The sequence below is a fragment of the Colossoma macropomum genome, unplaced genomic scaffold (assembly GCF_904425465.1).
Source record: "Colossoma macropomum unplaced genomic scaffold, Colossoma_macropomum, whole genome shotgun sequence".
In the NCBI taxonomy this organism is placed as follows: domain Eukaryota; kingdom Metazoa; phylum Chordata; class Actinopteri; order Characiformes; family Serrasalmidae; genus Colossoma; species Colossoma macropomum.
The window spans coordinates 34,391,083-34,411,487 of NW_023494805.1; the positions used below are offsets into that span (position 1 = coordinate 34,391,083).

Here is a 20,405-nt window from a genome sequence, read left to right on the forward strand (position 1 = left end):
GGGTTCAGATTTGCAGTGCTCTACACTCTATACTGCTCTATTCACCTGTTGTCTGTGATGTGTGGATTGTTGGGCCTACAAAAGTGTGGCCCAGAAACAAAAGACCCATTTAATCTACCCATGGGATGCGCTGGAAACTGAACAGAGGAGTCAGACAGGCTAAGGATGTTCTTCATGTGGGCTTGTTCCATCTCCTTCTGTGTTCCCAGGAACTCTGATTACAACATACAACCTCACAGACAGCACAAACAACACTTTGAGCAGATGGGAAATAAAGACTTTCCTGAATAAAGCATGATGTTTTGATGAGTGGTGTTCTCTGTTGTCTTATTAGCAGGTTTATGTCTCCCTCTAGAGGTCACAACACAGAACTACAGCACACTTACATCAGATAAATATTGGAGGATAAAATGTTAAATGTCACATGATAAATTTCCTGTTTCCTACAGCCGTGTCTAGCAGTGAACAAGCTAAACAAACCTAATATAAGAAGCAGTGACTGTTGGTTGACTTCTGGATAGATATCATGCATGTGGACCAGAATCATACTGGTCCAGCAACGGTTTGGTCTCTTAGTGTCTTAAAGTTCAGGATGGTTTGCGGGTATCTTCCCTTTGCCAACGATGATGAAATCATTGGTGGGGGTCTGCACTTCAGGGATGGCTTATCTGATGGTAAGATAAATGAGAGCAGCCTAGTAAATAAGTGTGGAAATGACAATGTTCATGCGTTTAACTTTGTAACTGAGTACAGAGGAACAAAGACTGAAAACAATCTGTATTTGGAGGTAAATATGCAGAGTAAAAGCTGAAGAGTTTGCAGTACAGGCCAGATGTCCTTAAATATATATGTTTATGAAAGTGTATAGTACTTTATATATTATACAGAGTAAATACGTTTATAATAGTATGCATGTTATAGCTACATTCCATCCATCACATGGTGGTGCTTTTGAAATGTAGAGATGAAAAGAAGAAAAAAAAAGAATATTGATTTAGAGGTTAAGCATCTCTCTTCCATCCAATCCCGTCACTCTGAACAGAATGCCGCAGCCTAATTGGCTGGTGCCCGCAGCGTAGCCCAACCAGGAGGCCTAATTTGCAGCAGATACAGTAGCATGATTAGTCATGCAACATGCCAACCTAGTATCAGGTTAGCCAGGGAGGAGAGGAAATGAGTACCAACAGAAGAAGAAGTGAAGCTCAAATATCTAGTGTTTTATAAGACAAACAAAAGAGATCATGTGATATGTATACGTGCTGTAAATGAAAATTAAGAAGTGCTTCAGAAGTGCCTCTCTACCTAATGCATGTCTTATTGCTTATGTTACAAGCTATGATATTTTCAGAAGAGGTCAGTTAAGAGCACTTTACAGATCAGTCCACTGCATCCTTCAGAACAGAGGAGACTAATTATCAGAAAATAAACACTGAAGCATTGCGGTTCTCGCCATTGTGTTTTACTCACATGACCTCGCTAACATCCAGTTCTTCTTCTTATTATCATTATTTGCTCAAAATTCACAACTTTTTACAGCCCACATATGATTATTTGAACTGCTTAGCAACTTCCAAGCTGATCCCATCAACCAAGTATATTGATGAAGTAAGAACCCATTTTTTGTTTAAACTGAGGGGCTGAAGACTTATGTTCTTAACTAGAACTAGGCTGGTCAGCTGGCTAACAGTGTAAACAACTCCATCATTAATATCACAATATCACAGTCCCAAATGATTATATCTTAGCTATATTTTGCACCGTTGAGATGCAGGATCCAGTATTTAAATTCCTATGTAGTGCACTATGTAGGGAGCAGGGAGCTATTTGAGATTCAGCCCCAGCACGAAAAGAGGGGGCCGCTAGATTGGCGCTAAATAAGATTCGCGGTGGTAATTTGGTGACCAAGAAACACTTATAAAGCGAAGGTGTTTGCAGTAAACAGTGCTGTGTTATCATATGTTCATTGTTATACAACAAAAAGTTCTAAAAAAAATCATGAAATGACAGCAATATACAACTATGGACGACCGAAGGTTCTCCTCATTCAGCGGTTCATGGTTGCCTAAATCATTGTCTGAAAAAGTGTATATTTAATCAAATTTAACGTCGCGACGGCTGTCCGGCGCCTACCTCATCGCTCCGACGCAGGGGGCATCCCAGCTTGTTTGAAGCTCCAAATATTGAGGCGCACATTGCATGTTGTTTCGTACAGATTGCGTCGTGCTAGCGAGAGTTATTACAGAATATTCAGGGCCTCTTTCGAGTGAATAAAATGTGCAGAAGTGTGTCTCTGTAGAGGAGGTGTTACTTATTTTTACTTAGAAAATCAGCAAAACAGAAGAACTGCAGAGAACCTAAAACTTACAGAGAAAGATGAAGACGAACCAGAACTGAGAAAAGAAAAGAAAAGAAAAGAAAAGAAAAGAAAATGTGTATTACAAAGCTAATAAGGGACACGCCCTTTATGATAAATTCCTTGACATTTATGAACGTCAAAACGACGTTACTTCAAAATCTGTAGGAAAGTAATAGTAATACTAATACTAATACTACTACTACTACTACTACTACTACTACTAATAATAATAATAATAATAATAATTATTATTATTATTATTATTATTATTATTATTATCATTGTTGTTGTTGTTGTTGTGGTTGTTGTGGTTGTTGTTGTTGTTGTTATTGTATACTATGTATTTATCTGGGGCGTTTATACATGAAAATATGAAAATGCAGCTAAAAGTTATTTTTTAAATACTAAAAACATTCTTAAATGTAAACAATACATACAATTAACATAAATATACAGAAAAAATAAAAAAAAATACATAAAACGTAAACTAAATTATATAATTAAATAGAATAAAAATGAAATAAAATATTGTAGCTGCTCTGTAAGTCTAGTGATGGCGGGTGTCTGAGGAACATTAGAATGTAAAGAGATCTAGAACTCGTCATCATTCTATTTCTTCTTGTGTAATGCAGAGCTTGAAAAACGTGGGAATCGTCGTCTCATATAAAACACTGTCCTTCAGTCTGTTACTGTGATTTAATTCTACTTACTGAGTTCAAATGAATACAGTAAATATAATAATAATGAGAGTGGACAGATACTAAAAAGACTAGCTGTCAATCGTCACAATGAGACCGCGAAGCGTCTATGACGTCATAAACCATGTCACACCACGGCGCCTATAAAAGAGGTCAACATGTTCGTCCTGCACTCATCTTCATGACCCGCAGACTACAGGACAGACCTCAACTGAGTATCCTTACTATCATTACTACTGCGTCCTCCAAATGGTTGGTTCTTATTCCATGATTAAATTGTTATTTATTATATGTTGTAAGATGTTTTACATATTAACATAAAGAATGTTCTGTTTTAATTCAATGTAAAATTTCTCTTCTTCTGTCAGTACGGACTGAACGCAAGGATGTGGGAGGAGGAATGGAGAGAGCACCTGGAGGTGAAGTTCTTCAGGGAGAGAATCCGGCTGGAGGAGCGCATGGAGGCCATCCAGAAGATCATGAGCCGTGATCTGGACCACAGGATGAAGCTCTTCAAGGCAGAATGGAGGAAAGAAGAGAAGAGAAGGAGAGAGGAGGAAGAAAAGAATGGATGTGTAGATGGTGAGAACTAGATTTTATCACTATCTTTATCTTTCTGCTTTTAATTTTTTAACATGTTATTTCAATGTAAAGCACTTTGAGCTACTGCCTGTATGAAAAGTGCTCTATGAACAAAATTAGTTCATTTGAAATGTGTTAAAAGCCATTTACACAACATTTTAGACCCTGTTCATAAATAGATACAAGAGTTAAGCATAGAGTAACTCACTACAATGTCCAAAAGAGAAAATGGGAGGAGCTGGAGAGAAGTGAGAGCAAAAGTGAAAAGGGGAGGGAAAGAGATAAAAAGTACAGACTTGAAGAGGACGGAGAGGGTGTAAATGTTATTGTATAAGTGAATGAGTTATAAGAACACTTTTTAAATGAGATGCGTTTTTGTTCAGATACACCCAAAAAAAATGATTTATGGCCATCATAAACATTAGGCAAATATTTTACATAAAACCTATTTAAAAAACATAAAAATATACACTTATTTATAATTATTAGAAGCAGCCCAATTTGGATAAATCCAAAACTGATTTAACTGAATTGTATAAGACTTATTAGGTTTTTCCACTAAATCTTATTAGGAGGCAGTGCGCATGCGCAAAAGTAACAGAAAATGCATCATCAACCAGGAAACTGCTTCAGATGGCATGGTGGACATGAATGGCTCTTTTTAATTTTACAATCTCCCGCCATCCTTTGTTATACAGTGCAACTGCAATGAAATAGTGATGCGCATTAACTTCATTAGTGCTTTTAATGCTTTTGACCGTATATTAATGTTTCATTTTGCTTATTTTGAGAGATACTCTAGACAACACCAGCAGACTAGCTAGATAGCATCCTTGCTAGGTCTACTGTCATGTTATTGAGTACATAAGGTGATTAAATAATCAATGGGAGTGATTTATTGTGAAGCACAGTATATAAAGATGTATTGCTTTAATATTCAAATCAACAGTTCATGGTTTTTGTAACTGTAGGTGACCTCGACATGTTAGCATGGCATGAAGTGACTGATAGTGTTATCTAGCTAACTTGCATGATGGTTAGCATGAGAACTGCACCTCAGTAGGAATGTTGTGCACATAAACATTTCCTTATTGTACAAGTACTTCTAATTTGAACATGATGGAGAAACATTAATTATAATACCATTTTTTACATTGGATTTATGTATTTAAATTGAATGGAAAATTGACAAAGAAATTAAAATACATAAGTTTTAACTTTTGGGCTTAAACATTTTTTTGAGTGTACAGTGCTTTAAAATTACTTCCTCATCTAACATTCCTGCTGGCTTTTAGGCTAATTTTCACATTGTGCCTTGCATTCAGTTGGTTTAATGTAATGTAATGCTTTGTTGTAGAGCTGAAAGAGTTTTTGAGAGAGAGGCAGATGAAGGAAGAGGAGATGAGGGAGAAACAGAGAGCTCTGGAGGTGACACTGGAGGAAGTCAGGGGGATGCTGAAGGAGCTCCAGAAGCAGAAAGAGGAGTACCAAACACTGCAGGATGAACTCAGAAAGGTTCATGTAGAAAAACTACAGATTGAGACAGAAAAGAGAGAGATCAAGAGAGAGAAAGAAAGACTGAGAGAGGAACAGGAGAGGATAACAGCGCAGGAAAGAATTCTCCTCACGGAAGTCGGCAAGCAATGGAAAACAATTGCTTTAGAAAAATATGAGATCAGACATGATAGAGAGAGAATAGAAATGGAGAGATGGAGAGAGATGGAGGCAAAAAAGAATGAAGACTTATTGAGAGAGCGAGTGAAACTTGAAGAAGAGAAAAGGCGAGCCTTCACGGAGACTGAGCTGCAGAGACAGAGACACAAGAAGATGGTGGAGGAGGAGAGAAAGCTGATGGAGAAAAAGACAAGAATGATCACAAAGGAATGGAAGAATATTGGAATGGAGATGAAGAACATTGAGACAGAAAAAGAAGCACTTGAGAAAGAAAAGGAGACGGAGAGAGTGATGCAGGCCTACAGAGAGAGTCTGACAGAGAAAGAAATGCAAAGACAGAAGACAAAAATGGAGAGAATGGAGAATGTGAAAAGGATGGTCATAGAAGAAGAGTGGCGGGCTGTTGATGCACAGAAGATTAAGATTGAAGAGCAGCAGAACACTGTAGAAAGAGAGAAGAAGCAGGCAGAGAAAGAGATAAGGAGGCAGAGGAAGAAACTGGAGAGAGAGGAGGAGGAGAGAAAGAGAAGAGAGCAGGATGAGATGAAGAGACAGGATGTTGTTGCCATAGTGAGAGAGGAGATCCTGTTTCAGAAGGAGAAAGAACAGAAAGAGTGTGAGAGTCTGGAGGAAGAGAGTGATCTCACCAAACCAGTGGAGGAGGAGAGCGAGACTGAAGCTCAGGGTCAGCAGGAGGAAGAGAAGAGACTGACCAAACTGAGGAAGAGAGAGCAGAGGATGATGAAACTGAAGAGGAGGGAGGAAGAACAGAAGATGGAGATGGACAATAAAATGATGGAGACTGAGGAGAGAGAGAGGGAGGAGAGGAAGCCTCTGGTGAAGATGAAGAGGGGAAAGGAGAAGAAGAGTGCAGAGATGGAGAGACAGGGGGAGGTGGAAATTATAGAGGAGAAGAGGAAGAGAAAGGAGCAGAGGAGAGCAGAGAGAGAAATGGCCATGAGTTTGATGGAGAGAGAGGGGGAGGAAAGCATCATAGAGAAAAAGAAGAAGAAAAAGGAGCTGGAGATGGAGAACACCAACAGACTGATGGAAGCAGAGACAGATGAAAAAGAGATGATCTCTGCAGAGAAGAGAAAAAAGAGAGATGAGCAAAAGATAGAAGAGATAGAGGCAGACAATGTACTGATGGAGACAGAGATGGAGGGCAGTATCATAGAGGAGAAAAAGAAAAGAAAGATGAGACCAGAGACTGAGACAATCGATGAACTGATGGAGACAGATGTGGAGGGCAGGATCATAGAGGAGAAAAAGAAAAGAAAGCGACTGAGAGAGCAAGAGGTGGAGAGAGAGAGGGAGGAAAGTGAAGTGGACACAGAGAGTGAGGGGAAGGAAACAAAAGAAGAGACTTTTGAAACAACTCAGAAAGAGCTGGATCTGACAAAAGATCAGGAAAAGACAAACACTGGCAGCTTTGGAGACAAGAAGAAAGAGAAACTAAAGGCTAAAAAAGTGACCTTTAGTGATCCTCCAGTGACGTTTCCATACAGTGAGAAACTGAAGTCACTGCTTAAACAGGACTCAGAAATTGAGCAGTGCAGGACTGATGAAACGTCTGAGCAGAAGAACCTGAAACAACCCAAAGATGCAAAGTTTCCTCCTCCAAAGTTTATTTCCAAAACCAAAAAAATGATTCAACGAGATTCTTATGAGGAGTTTGATAGAGAACTTGAGGAGCTGCTGAAGATGGATTAGAGCTCAGAGCCCAAAAACAACTGCTGTGAACACCAGAGGAGGAAATATGAGAGTTCCAAATGTCAAAAGAAGAACAGTCAACAGCTCAAAACACACACACAAAACCACACACACACACACACAGAGTTATCAACAAAACCTGATGAAATTCGAAACAATATTGTGGCACGTGGTAAACATAGTGCTTTAAGCAAATGCTCTTTTCTTGAACACAGCAGCCGGGGAGAACCACCGCTCAGTGCTACTGAAACAGCCGAGAAGCAGGCAGGTCACGTCTAACCATACAACTCTCCCTGATGGCAGACACACTCTGCATGACCTTGCCTCCCCTGTTTTACGGCAGCACGAGCCAGTAGTGGGTCACTACATAGCCCCATAGCTTCCCCTTCTAGGTGAGCCGTCCTAGTGACTTCACAGAGTATGAGCAAAGTCCATGGCGCACTCAGAGATATGCTGCACCCACACTGGTAAACACATGGCACCTCAGCCATGCGTGACCCAGTCTTCTCTCAGGGAGCTGCGGCAGAGAGACACAGAGTGCTGCGTCCTTCTTCCCATGCATGGTGGTACTCCTTGCGACAGCTTGAAGACAAGTCTGTGCGACGAGCTGCACATGCCGTCTCAGCTCCTCCATTTTAGCTCCTCCTCTTGTCTTCTCAAACAGATGTGGAAGGCAGGATCATAGAGGAGAAAAAGAAAAGAAAGCGACTGAGAGAGCAAGAGGTGGAGAGAGAGAGGGAGGAAAGTGAAGTGGACACAGAGAGTGAGGGGAAGGAAACAAAAGAAGAGACTTTTGAAACAACTCAGAAAGAGCTGGATCTGACAAAAGATCAGGAAAAGACAAACACTGGCAGCTTTGGAGAACATCAGCTAATGGAGAGAGGGCAAGACAAGAAGAAAGAGAAACTAAAGGCTAAAAAAGTGACCTTTAGTGATCCTCCAGTGACGTTTCCATACAGTGAGAAACTGAAGTCACTGCTTAAACAGGACTCAGAAATTGAGCAGTGCAGGACTGATGAAACGTCTGAGCAGAAGAACCTGAAACAACCCAAAGATGCAAAGGTTCCTGCTCCAAAGTTTATTTCCAAAACCAAAAAAATGATTCAACAAGATTCTTATGAGGAGTTTGATAGAGAACTTGAGGAGCTGCTGAAGATGGATTAGAGCTCAGAGCCCAAAAACAACTGCTGTGAACACCAGAGGAGGAAATATGAGAGTTCCAAATGTCAAAAGAAGAACAGTCAACAGCTCAAAACACACACACAAAACCACACACACACACACACAGAGTTATCAACAAAACCTGATGAAATTCGAAACAATATTGTGGCACGTGGTAAACATAGTGCTTTAAGCAAATGCTCTTTTCTTGAACACAGCAGCCGGGGAGAACCACCGCTCAGTGCTACTGAAACAGCCGAGAAGCAGGCAGGTCACGTCTAACCATACAACTCTCCCTGATGGCAGACACACTCTGCATGACCTTGCCTCCCCTGTTTTACGGCAGCACGAGCCAGTAGTGGGTCACTACATAGCCCCATAGCTTCCCCTTCTAGGTGAGCCGTCCTAGTGACTTCACAGAGTATGAGCAAAGTCCATGGCGCACTCAGAGATATGCTGCACCCACACTGGTAAACACATGGCACCTCAGCCATGCGTGACCCAGTCTTCTCTCAGGGAGCTGCGGCAGAGAGACACAGAGTGCTGCGTCCTTCTTCCCATGCATGGTGGTACTCCTTGCGACAGCTTGAAGACAAGTCTGTGCGACGAGCTGCACATGCCGTCTCAGCTCCTCCATTTTAGCTCCTCCTCTTGTCTTCTCAAACAGATGTGGAAGGCAGGATCATAGAGGAGAAAAAGAAAAGAAAGCGACTGAGAGAGCAAGAGGTGGAGAGAGAGAGGGAGGAAAGTGAAGTGGACACAGAGAGTGAGGGGAAGGAAACAAAAGAAGAGACTTTTGAAACAACTCAGAAAGAGCTGGATCTGACAAAAGATCAGGAAAAGACAAACACTGGCAGCTTTGGAGAACATCAGCTAATGGAGAGAGGGCAAGACAAGAAGAAAGAGAAACTAAAGGCTAAAAAAGTGACCTTTAGTGATCCTCCAGTGACGTTTCCATACAGTGAGAAACTGAAGTCACTGCTTAAACAGGACTCAGAAATTGAGCAGTGCAGGACTGATGAAACGTCTGAGCAGAAGAACCTGAAACAACCCAAAGATGCAAAGGTTCCTGCTCCAAAGTTTATTTCCAAAACCAAAAAAATGATTCAACAAGATTCTTATGAGGAGTTTGATAGAGAACTTGAGGAGCTGCTGAAGATGGATTAGAGCTCAGAGCCCAAAAACAACTGCTGTGAACACCAGAGGAGGAAATATGAGAGTTCCAAATGTCAAAAGAAGAACAGTCAACAGCTCAAAACACACACACAAAACCACACACACACACACACAGAGTTATCAACAAAACCTGATGAAATTCGAAACAATATTGTGGCACGTGGTAAACATAGTGCTTTAAGCAAATGCTCTTTTCTTGAACACAGCAGCCGGGGAGAACCACCGCTCAGTGCTACTGAAACAGCCGAGAAGCAGGCAGGTCACGTCTAACCATACAACTCTCCCTGATGGCAGACACACTCTGCATGACCTTGCCTCCCCTGTTTTACGGCAGCACGAGCCAGTAGTGGGTCACTACATAGCCCCATAGCTTCCCCTTCTAGGTGAGCCGTCCTAGTGACTTCACAGAGTATGAGCAAAGTCCATGGCGCACTCAGAGATATGCTGCACCCACACTGGTAAACACATGGCACCTCAGCCTTGCGTGACCCAGTCCTCTCTCAGGGAGCTGCGGCAGAGAGACACAGAGTGCTGCGTCCTTCTTCCCATGCATGGTGGTACTCCTTGCGACAGCTTGAAGACAAGTCTGTGCGACGAGCTGCACATGCCGTCTCAGCTCCTCCATTTTAGCTCCTCCTCTTGTCTTCTCAAACAGATGTGGAGGGCAGGATCATAGAGGAGAAAAAGAAAAGAAAGCGACTGAGAGAGCAAGAGGTGGAGAGAGAGAGGGAGGAAAGTGAAGTGGACACAGAGAGTGAGGGGAAGGAAACAAAAGAAGAGACTTTTGAAACAACTCAGAAAGAGCTGGATCTGACAAAAGATCAGGAAAAGACAAACACTGGCAGCTTTGGAGAACATCAGCTAATGGAGAGAGGGCAAGACAAGAAGAAAGAGAAACTAAAGGCTAAAAAAGTGACCTTTAGTGATCCTCCAGTGACGTTTCCATACAGTGAGAAACTGAAGTCACTGCTTAAACAGGACTCAGAAATTGAGCAGTGCAGGACTGATGAAACGTCTGAGCAGAAGAACCTGAAACAACCCAAAGATGCAAAGTTTCCTCCTCCAAAGTTTATTTCCAAAACCAAAAAAATGATTCAACAAGATTCTTATGAGGAGTTTGATAGAGAACTTGAGGAGCTGCTGAAGATGGATTAGAGCTCAGAGCCCAAAAACAACTGCTGTGAACACCAGAGGAGGAAATATGAGAGTTCCAAATGTCAAAAGAAGAACAGTCAACAGCTCAAAACACACACACAAAACCACACACACACACACACACAGACACACAGAGTTATCAACAAAACCTGATGAAATTCGAAACAATATTGTGGCACGTGGTAAACATAGTGCTTTAAGCAAATGCTCTTTTCTTGAACACAGCAGCCGGGGAGAACCACCGCTCAGTGCTACTGAAACAGCCGAGAAGCAGGCAGGTCACGTCTAACCATACAACTCTCCCTGATGGCAGACACACTCTGCATGACCTTGCCTCCCCTGTTTTACGGCAGCACGAGCCAGTAGTGGGTCACTACATAGCCCCATAGCTTCCCCTTCTAGGTGAGCCGTCCTAGTGACTTCACAGAGTATGAGCAAAGTCCATGGCGCACTCAGAGATATGCTGCACCCACACCAGTAAACACATGGCACCTCAGCCATGCGTGACCCAGTCTTCTCTCAGGGAGCTGCGGCAGAGAGACACAGAGTGCTGCGTCCTTCTTCCCATGCATGGTGGTACTCCTTGCGACAGCTTGAAGACAAGTCTGTGCGACGAGCTGCACATGCCGTCTCAGCTCCTCCATTTTAGCTCTTCCTCTTGTCTTCTCAAACACCGGATATGCTGCTAAAACATCACACTCAAGTGTTACTGGAGAGCCATGGCCAACACCACCAAGCCACCACGCTGCGCCATCATCCTAGCATCCTTATGCCAACTGTAAGACCCTTGTTACTGTTATTTTACTAGTGGACCAGATCCAGTATAGAGTTGGGTATATTTAATAAGGTGTTTAATAAGGTGTTTGACTGAGTCTTTTTCTAGGTTGACTCACCACTCCTCACCAGAGGAATCAAGATCATCCAAGTTCCCAGAAGTTTGAAAGGTGTTCCACTGTATAATGTTGTTAGATGATTCCACGATCCAATAAACTTGACCCGTACATTAAACAGGCTTTAAGTTGTGTGTTCATTTCAAATCAGAAAAAAATCTAACTGGGTATTCTTAAAGTTTCATTTTAATCAATATCCTTACTGGGTTACACAACTCTTTCACCACCTTCCTGCTGGTCTCTGCTTCTGTTCCTCGCCTTGCTGCTTTTTCTTCCACAGTCTTCAGCGGGCTCATTCTTCTCCACCATTTATTTTTGAGTTTTTGGAACCTCCATTCTGTACCGTTGGGGGACACTATCCAACTTCTGACACCTGAGTGGTGTCAGCAGAGAATAAAATGCAGGAAACATATTGCTTTGAGCAAATGCTTTTTATTGAGCACAGCAGCAGGGAAGAACTGCCACTCAGCTCTACTAAAACGACTAAGAAAGCAGGCAAATCACTTCCAACCATACAACTGTCCTTCATGTCAGGCACCAACGGTGCACCAACTAACCCACAGAACAGCACAAGCAACACATACACATTTTTAAGCCAACAATAACAACTTATTTACACATTAAATTTTCTCCTATCACAAATGCAGGCGGGAATCAGGATGACTTTAACAGGGAACTGCTTGAAGTATGAAATAAACACCAGGCAGAGCAGTTCAATAACAACAGATAAATATTGACGACGTGACGAAGAAACAATAAAACACACACTGTGTAAATATGTGAATAAGTAACTTTATTCTAACCTTATTCTTATATATATATATCTCATCTGCTGCTGCAGTTTGTGTTGATCATCCTCTGGTCCTTCATCAGTGGTCACAGGACGCTGCCCACAGGACCCTGTTGGCTGGATATTTTTGGTTGGCGGACTATTCTTAGTCCAGCAGTGACACTGAGGTATTTAAAAACTCCAGCAGCACTGCTGTGTCTGATCCACTCAGACCAGCACAACACACACTAATACATCATCACCATGTCAGTGTCACTGCAGTGCTGACAATGATCCACCACCCAAATAGTACCTGCTCTGTGAGGGTCCATGGGGGTCCTGACCACTGAAGAACAGGGTAAAAGGGGGCTAACAAAGTATGCAGAGAAATAGATGGACTACAGTCTGTAATTGTAGAACTACAAAGTGCACCTATATAGTAAGTAGAGCTGATAAAATGGTCAATGAGCGTAGAAACAAGGAGGTGGTCATAATGTTATGCCTGATTGGTGTATATATTGCCTGCTGTTAGAACAAAACCTTGTATCTCTAAAACGATAATTTTACAGAAGAAAAAAATATAATTTACTTCATGTACATTATTACATTATTATTGTAAGTCAATGTAATCAGACTTTTTTACAAGTCATTTTGGGCCATTTCTTCTGTTCCATTAATTTTACACACTATGCAAAGGACAAAAGGAAATTTTCAATTCATGTCAAAAACTGAAGAGCGACAAAAATGGAGGTACAAGGTTTTGTTCTGACAGCATACATATATTTTGGTCAAATGGATCTCATATAAGAAAATTAAATGAAATGTACCACTATGCAGGAAAAACGTTTGACCTTAATGATCCTAACTACTTATATAAATTAAAAAACAGAACGAGGCATGGTCATCAGATCTCAGCATATGCCATTCATCATTCATATTGCTCAGCATGTATGACTGTGGCACTGATTAAACCTATATGTGCTCTAGCGCCCTTTGGTTTGTGCACAAAACCACTCTGTGCTCTGCAGGACAACTTTATTTTTTCATTTTTTTCACTCATTTTTGTGAGTGTGTCGGTCTGTAAACACCTGCGCTCCTATTGGCTGTCGGTGTGACTCACTTTCACGTGTGATCATGGTGTGACGTCAGGCTGAGGTTGCTTCCGGGTGTTTTTATTTAGCTAGCAAGTGTTGCTGTCGGTTCAGAGTAAAACGGGGTCAAAATGAACCGCATTTTCGGCAGAGGCAAACCCAAAGGACCACCTCCCAACCTTACGGACTGTATAGGAACTGTAAGAGATTGTTTTTCAAACTTTTTCACAGCTGTCTAACAAAACAAACAGTAAAATCGGACTTGTTAGCGAGGCTGGTCTTGTTCGCTCTCCCACACAATAGACTCTAGTGTCAGGCTCGGGTTAGTGCTTCTCCAGAAATATCTAATCTAACATTGACGTTGACAGAAGTGAAAGATGTCTGATTTGAGGTTATTGTTAGATTTTCATGCTGCTGATGGTCTCGCTACACCTCTGTTAAAGTGTTACGTTAGCCTGCTTAGCTAGTAAACAGACTGGCTTTGTTGTTTAGCCTGTTAGCTTATGTATGACGTTACTGACAGGGCAGTATTTCAGCCTTTCTGTCTCATACTAACTAGATAATCAGGAAACCTGCCAACGACGAATGTTTGCTGTGTCTTGTGGGTGTGGAAAAAGAAAGGGAATTTCTCTTTGAGTGGAAATGAAAATAGAAATGTCACTTAATACGTTATATAGAGTACGTACAGTACATTTAGGTGGCTTATGGGTTGAAACAATGCACATATTTTCAAGATCGGTTCTGAAGCCAAGGTTTGATTCGATTTTCGATATTTTTGTCATTAAAATTTGAGTTATAAACAGGACAAAAATGTGTACTGACTTATATAAAATTGTATATAGCATGTCTTAATTTTTCCACCCTCCCAATTGTTAAGTATCATGCCACAAAAGTTTTCTTCTAGATATAGGATCTTATTCATTTTTCCCATCAAAATATGGAAATGAGAGACTCTCGGAAGAGACAGAGGGATGTATCAGCAGTTCAGTTTGTTTTTTTTTCAGGTCTGTTAAGTAGCTTGCCAAAATCAAAATTGTGGGACAAGGACTGGCACTGTCTCAACCACTGGTGTGTTAAACGCTGTGTCTCTTACATGACGGTGGACTGTGTCAAAGTGTCTCTTCAGGGAGAAAGGGCATGTGACTAAACCGGTCACACACGTTCTCTGCGTAATCTACTGAAACACAGTGACGTTTCATTGTTGTGTGTGGATCCTGTTTTCCTGTTTCACGTGTAGTCTCTCATTCTACCTTTCTCTCTCCCCCGCCTTTTTTGAAACCTAGGTTGATTCACGAGCAGAGTCCATCGATAAGAAAATAGCCAGACTTGATGCCGAGCTGATGAAATACAAAGAGCAGATGAAAAAAATGAGAGATGGACCCTCGAAGGTAAAGCACAGACAGAAAACATGTAGTATTATTGTTCAGAGAGTCCCTGAGAAATACATTGAGACCCTTCTTCTCATCTCAGCCTGCATGTAAATCTTAAAGGCCCTAAAATGAACAAGAAATGCTATGGCTCTTGAATTAATGAAAGGGATTCATAAAACTGGTTAAATACAGTATAGAAGAATCCCAAGTGATCAGCATGTTTTCCCATTTCTGTACTGACCAGGATCCTGTCTCACGGAGTATGTTCAACTTAGAGTTTTAGCTGCTTAAAACCTAACAAATGCAACCACGATTAACTTGTTGTACAACAGCTGTTAACAACTTTCTATGTTAATCCAGGTTTACGTGTTCAAACTATGATTAATCCTTGTGCACATGAAAGCATGATGTTTATGGCAACAGCCAGTTGTGTGATTCTTATTTTCAGAAATAAGAAAAAGAAATCAGACTAGGTAAACGGAGATGACAATGATCTGATAGCAGGTATCCTTATCGGACCAACATCAGCCGAACATGCAGGATTAGATACTGAAGGAAAAACTGAATACAATCCTGTAACGTAACACATCTGTTCTGAAATAGCAGATTCACACTGCATTCTGTCATGTTGCTGGCTATGTAACAAATAGTGTTTTATTGTGAGCAGTAAAGCCTACTTTTAGATTCTCATTTTAGGTGCTTACAATTAACAATAACTCATTTTAAATCTTTGTAGATTTTAAAGAAAAAATATTGGCTCAGTTTCAGTCTAAGCTCAAGGTTTAATATCAGTACCAGAAAACAAAAAGTGGAATTGTGCCATCTCTATATGTAAATATGTAGAAAGTAAAGCATTTCTACCTAAAAGCAGAATTGTCACCACTGTCACCATGTTAGTGCTTATTGGACTTATAGTGGCTTTATATTTTTGATATTTATGCAGTATGCTTTGTTTTCTGCAACGAGAAGCGATGTTTTCACATGATTGATGCCTCAAATGTCTCAAAGAAGAAAAAGTGACTTGAAAAGGACTGGAGGGTGACCATGACTGGTCAAAAGCTTGCCCTGATTGGTCCAAAAGCTGTTTAATGATCTGAAATGACAAACATAACCCGCCCTGAAGCCAGCTAGATGTAGCCCCATAAAAATTGAGCTACCATTGTGAGAAAGAAAATCCAGCATTAGATTGAGCTAAGTTTAAATTTAACTGGGCAGTCAAGAAATTCTGCTTCGTGAGACAGACCCCAGGATTCCTGGTAGTACTGACTCTTGTCTGAGATGTTTATGTCTTGATGTATTCATCTTTTACAGAACATGGTGAAGCAAAAAGCCATGCGAGTTCTTAAACAAAAGAGAATGTGAGTACACTTACATTATTCAGCAAAAACAAACTTATAAACTGGTATGGCTGCAGTTAAATTCAAAGAGAAGACCTGCTGGAAAAAAATGATCTATTAATTATTGGTTTTAGAATAGTACTAAAATGTGTCTGTGTGTATCTGCAGGTATGAAGGGCAGAGAGATCAGCTGATGCAACAGTCCTTTAACATGGAGCAGGCCAACTACACCATTCAGACCCTCAAAGACACTAAGACAACTGTAAGAACACATTTTCCTCACTGAAAGCAATTTTCTCAGTTTTGCCAACTGATGTGTTATAATCTCATAACAGTATTTAGAGGAATGACAGGCTTAAATATTTCCTTTTTTGTTTGTTTTCTTTGTATTTAATTATCTTCTAAGTAATTCAACCAGAGTGTGGCAGTAATCTAAATGTTGGCCCAATCGTCAAGAGATTGCGAGGAAACTTTTGCCTGCCTTCACCCTCTTAGCTTGGTAGCATCATTTGATAAGGGGGGACCTAACTAGCGGCTGGGAATTGGCCCCAAGCTAAATTATAAGCAAAGGCTTGTTAAAAATCCAACAATTACAAAAGGAAAACCTCAGTGTTATGTATGAGCGGCTTGGTCTACTCAGCTTTACTCACCTACAACTGTTTAGAACCAAGTTACTCAAATATGAAAGTCTTTCACAATAAGATGCAATCCTAAATGTCAAATTTTTTTAGAGTGCGACTTATTCTGTGATTTTGGAATGGGAAAAATTGGCACCACACATGAGAGTACATGCAAAACAATGCAGTTACATAAGTAGTTATTAAGTAGTTGAATGAAACAAGTAGTATGTTAGTTAAGTTTCAATTAAGTAATAGGCTCAGTAATAACTGTCACATGCATTTACATCAGTTTACTTGTGCCACGCCACATAAAGGGCCGTGTGTGTTTGTTTGACAGGTGGATGCAATGAAAATTGGAGCCAAAGAAATGAAGAAGGCATACAAGAATGTGAAGATTGATCAGATTGAGGTAAATACTAAATCTTTGCAATACTAAATACTAAAAGTCAAACTTCAATACAAAATTCATATCTGATTTTTTCCACTTTAGACTGTCACTGTTGTCTATGTACCATTAAAGACGTTTAGAATATAACTGTGACCAACATGTGACTAAATGTATTATATATTAGGAAAACATTTTTAAATAAAAATTGACTAAATATGTTTATGATAATAGAAATTTTGGCTGAAAAAAGTGATTTGTTTGATGCTGTAGGATCTACAAGACCAGTTGGAGGATATGATGGAGGATGCTAATGAGATACAGGAGGCTCTAAGCCGCAGCTATGGCACACCAGAAATTGACGAGGATGACCTGGAAGCAGGTTAGTACATAAGGTGTAGAATATTGTGTGTATGGGTGATGCCACGGATGTGGTGCTGTGACCCACTGATATTACATTTACTAATATGTATGTAAAAATAAAGGTAAAATACATTTTACACGCATGTCCTCCACAACAAGTTGTGTACGTTTCAGATAAAAATAACTTTTAACGACATGAATAAAACCTAGATACAGCCCCTAGTTTTGCCTGTCCAAGCTCACCATAGTGTCATGTTTGCATTAACTGAACACACTCATCCTTATGAAATATCTAAAATATTCCAAAAGTCACATGTTCAACAGGTCTTTGCCTTGTCCAAAGTTCCTAAAGATTTGGTTTTGGAAGTTTCTTTATTTTCATTGATAGAGTGGCTGACAAGATCACTTTAAAGCTTAACTCTTCACCCAAATTATAGACTGGAAGCACTTAAAAAAAAATTGTTTCATGCTATTAGCAGGGGTTGGGGGGGGAATCGATTCTTATATGCATCGCGATGTGGATATGGAAGATTCAGAATCGATTCACAAATGTCAAAAATCGATTTTCTAAATATTTAATTTATAACGTAATGTTGACGGAACGCAAAAGGCGGAACTTGGAAGTGGGAAAGTGCAGCGCCCGGACATAATAAAAATGTCGGCACATAACAAAAACACAACTGGATGAGCGAGAAATCCGACTGGCTCCCTCTGCATTAAAAGCCAGGTTAGGTCAGGAGTCACAACCCAAATGTTAAGAAGAGCCATTTTGTCCTTTCAACAAAAATCAAACCAGCTTGAAAGCCACAACATTTTATATCCAGTATGTGATAATGTCCTAGTATAGGCTAAACAATATAAACAAAAACGCAGATTTACTTTGCTCTGTGTTAAGCTTTAGCTATAGCCGCTTTCCTCCCATCTCCACCAAGACACTTTTCTTCAAAAGTAGGTCAGTTTCTTGTAAAATGTCTTTCGATGTTTGACTGTTTTATGAGGCTGAAGTCGCTTCTTATTCGCCAGCTTCTTGTTCGAATTTTTCCGTTCCAGAATGTAAGTCTCTCGTTGCAGATTTAATGTACCAGGAAACCAACTGCGGTGCTTATAAATGCGAATAAGACCATTTGTCTTCAAATGTTCGTCTTAAAACTTCCTCTTTGCCTTTTTGTTAGCTACTAGCTAGGCAGGACTGACTGCATTGCTAGGTGACCTGCAGTCTGCACGCCAGGGGAAAAGGGACCTGGATAAGAGCCATACTATATGCAAGTTGTGTCACACTAAACTATTTTGGAAACAACAAACATGAGAAACCATATTACATGTTTCCACCCGTTTTCCTACCGGTTATACTTGCTTCCAACCAGAGGACCGTCAAGCAAGCGATGTCAAAGCTTCCACCCAACTCGAAAGCGAATTACAAACTCTGTCGCAACTTTTATGGCTAAGGATTTGCGTCCGTTCTTAGTCGTTGAGAACCAGGGCCAAAACCGAACATGTGCTGTGTGGACATCCATTGCCACTGGATTTTATGTCACCGTAACAACGCATTTTATCACAGATGAGTGGCAGCAGCATCTCACGCTCGAAGCAAAAGCAGTGAATGAGAGCCTTCCAGTTCACTTGCCACATCACTTCCATTTGTTTTATTAATAAAAGATACTGAAAGTAAATTCATTATGGATCATTACAAATACTTTGCTTTAAAAGTACCAAGTCCTCACACAGTGAGAAAAAAAAGAAATCCTGTATAGACAAAAAAAGATGCATCAAGATGCATCGATAATCATTTCATAATCGCGTCGCGGCCCTCTGAATCGTAACTGAATCGTGAGGTGCCTAGAGATTCCCACCCCTAACTATTAGCATGGATGCTACCTAACCCCATTTTGTAGTTGCTAATTCTATGCCAAAAAACATAACCCTGTTGCTTTCATCTGTTACTTATTTAAGCCAGTGTCAACAAAGAAACCTTATAAACAGTGAGCTTGTTCCTGAGATGGGTTAGCACATTTTTATTGGTTAAATGTACGTTTTCTTAGGCTCAGTCTTGAAAATGATCTTTAAAAAGTCTAAATGAAGAAATTACATTGTACCTCAATTGTGGAATCACCCCAGTATACTTGCATGACTTACTATTAACATTATTATTATTAGCAGCTTTCTCAGCTTCTGTATGCTTACCATTGTATCAATCCATGGGTTTATGACCTTATGCTCCATAAGGTCAATGATAGATTTAATTAAGCATGACTGTGTGTTTGTTAGAGCTGGATGCACTCGGCGATGAGCTCCTTATGGATGATGACTCCTCTTACCTAGATGAGGCCTCCACAGCTCCATCTATTCCAGAAGGAGTGCCAGGAGAGAAAAGCACCAACCGGGTAAAGACAAACACCAAACATCTAGTACTAACAATACTACAACATTATTGTCCTGAAATCTATAGGTAGCTTTATGGCCTTTTTTTTGTTTTCTTCTTTACTTTTATTTTTATCTATTTCTGTTGTTTATGGATTTCTGTTGTGACACTACACTGCTGTAATAGTGTGAAAAGCAGTCATTCTGTAATTAACCAACTGATTAGTAGCATTTTATATATATATTTTTTCCCCATACACAGGATGGCGTTCTGGTGGATGAATTTGGCCTTCCTCAGATTCCAGCTACATAAGAGGAGACTAATGTGGCAGCACATACACATGTATCATAATATCTGCCATGCAACAGACTGGGACATTTGCATTTACACTCATACCTTATTATGAAACGGGATCGCTTACCTTAAAAGCTCTGGGGTCGAGATACATTATTTGTAAACACAGCCAATTTCTTGGTCACGATCTCATCCCAGAGTATTTCTTATTGCTCTAGCAGGAATGTATTTACCATAATCATCAGGATTCACTGTTAAGCTCTATAGTTCTGATTGTTCTGTTTAATTTTGACCAGATAAACAGTTTCTTCATTTCGTTTTCTAAAGGATGTACTTGGTTGACTTTGTACCGCAACACTGTGTTGCCAACTACCAACAAATAAATTATTCTATATTTGACAATGTGTTTATA

The 20,405-nt window shown here is 40.3% G+C and overlaps 2 protein-coding genes across 2 annotated transcripts; both read left to right on the plus strand.

The window, feature by feature from the left end:
• The first annotated feature begins 6,267 nt into the window (after nt 1–6,267).
• LOC118825416 (vicilin-like seed storage protein At2g18540) lies at nt 6,268–7,023 on the plus strand. The gene has a single exon (XM_036596001.1). The coding sequence runs from the start codon at nt 6,268–6,270 to the stop codon at nt 7,021–7,023; it is 756 nt and encodes a 251-aa protein (XP_036451894.1).
• Nucleotides 7,024–13,323: 6,300 nt separating this feature from the next.
• Nucleotides 13,324–20,395, plus strand: chmp5b (charged multivesicular body protein 5b). Its single transcript, XM_036596621.1, has 8 exons — nt 13,324–13,465; nt 14,549–14,653; nt 15,947–15,993; nt 16,141–16,234; nt 16,930–17,001; nt 17,251–17,359; nt 19,606–19,721; nt 19,961–20,395. Exons 1-8 carry the CDS (start codon nt 13,397–13,399, stop codon nt 20,009–20,011), a joined length of 663 nt encoding a protein of 220 aa, XP_036452514.1. The 5' UTR covers nt 13,324–13,396; the 3' UTR covers nt 20,012–20,395.
• Nucleotides 20,396–20,405: the final 10 nt, after the last annotated feature.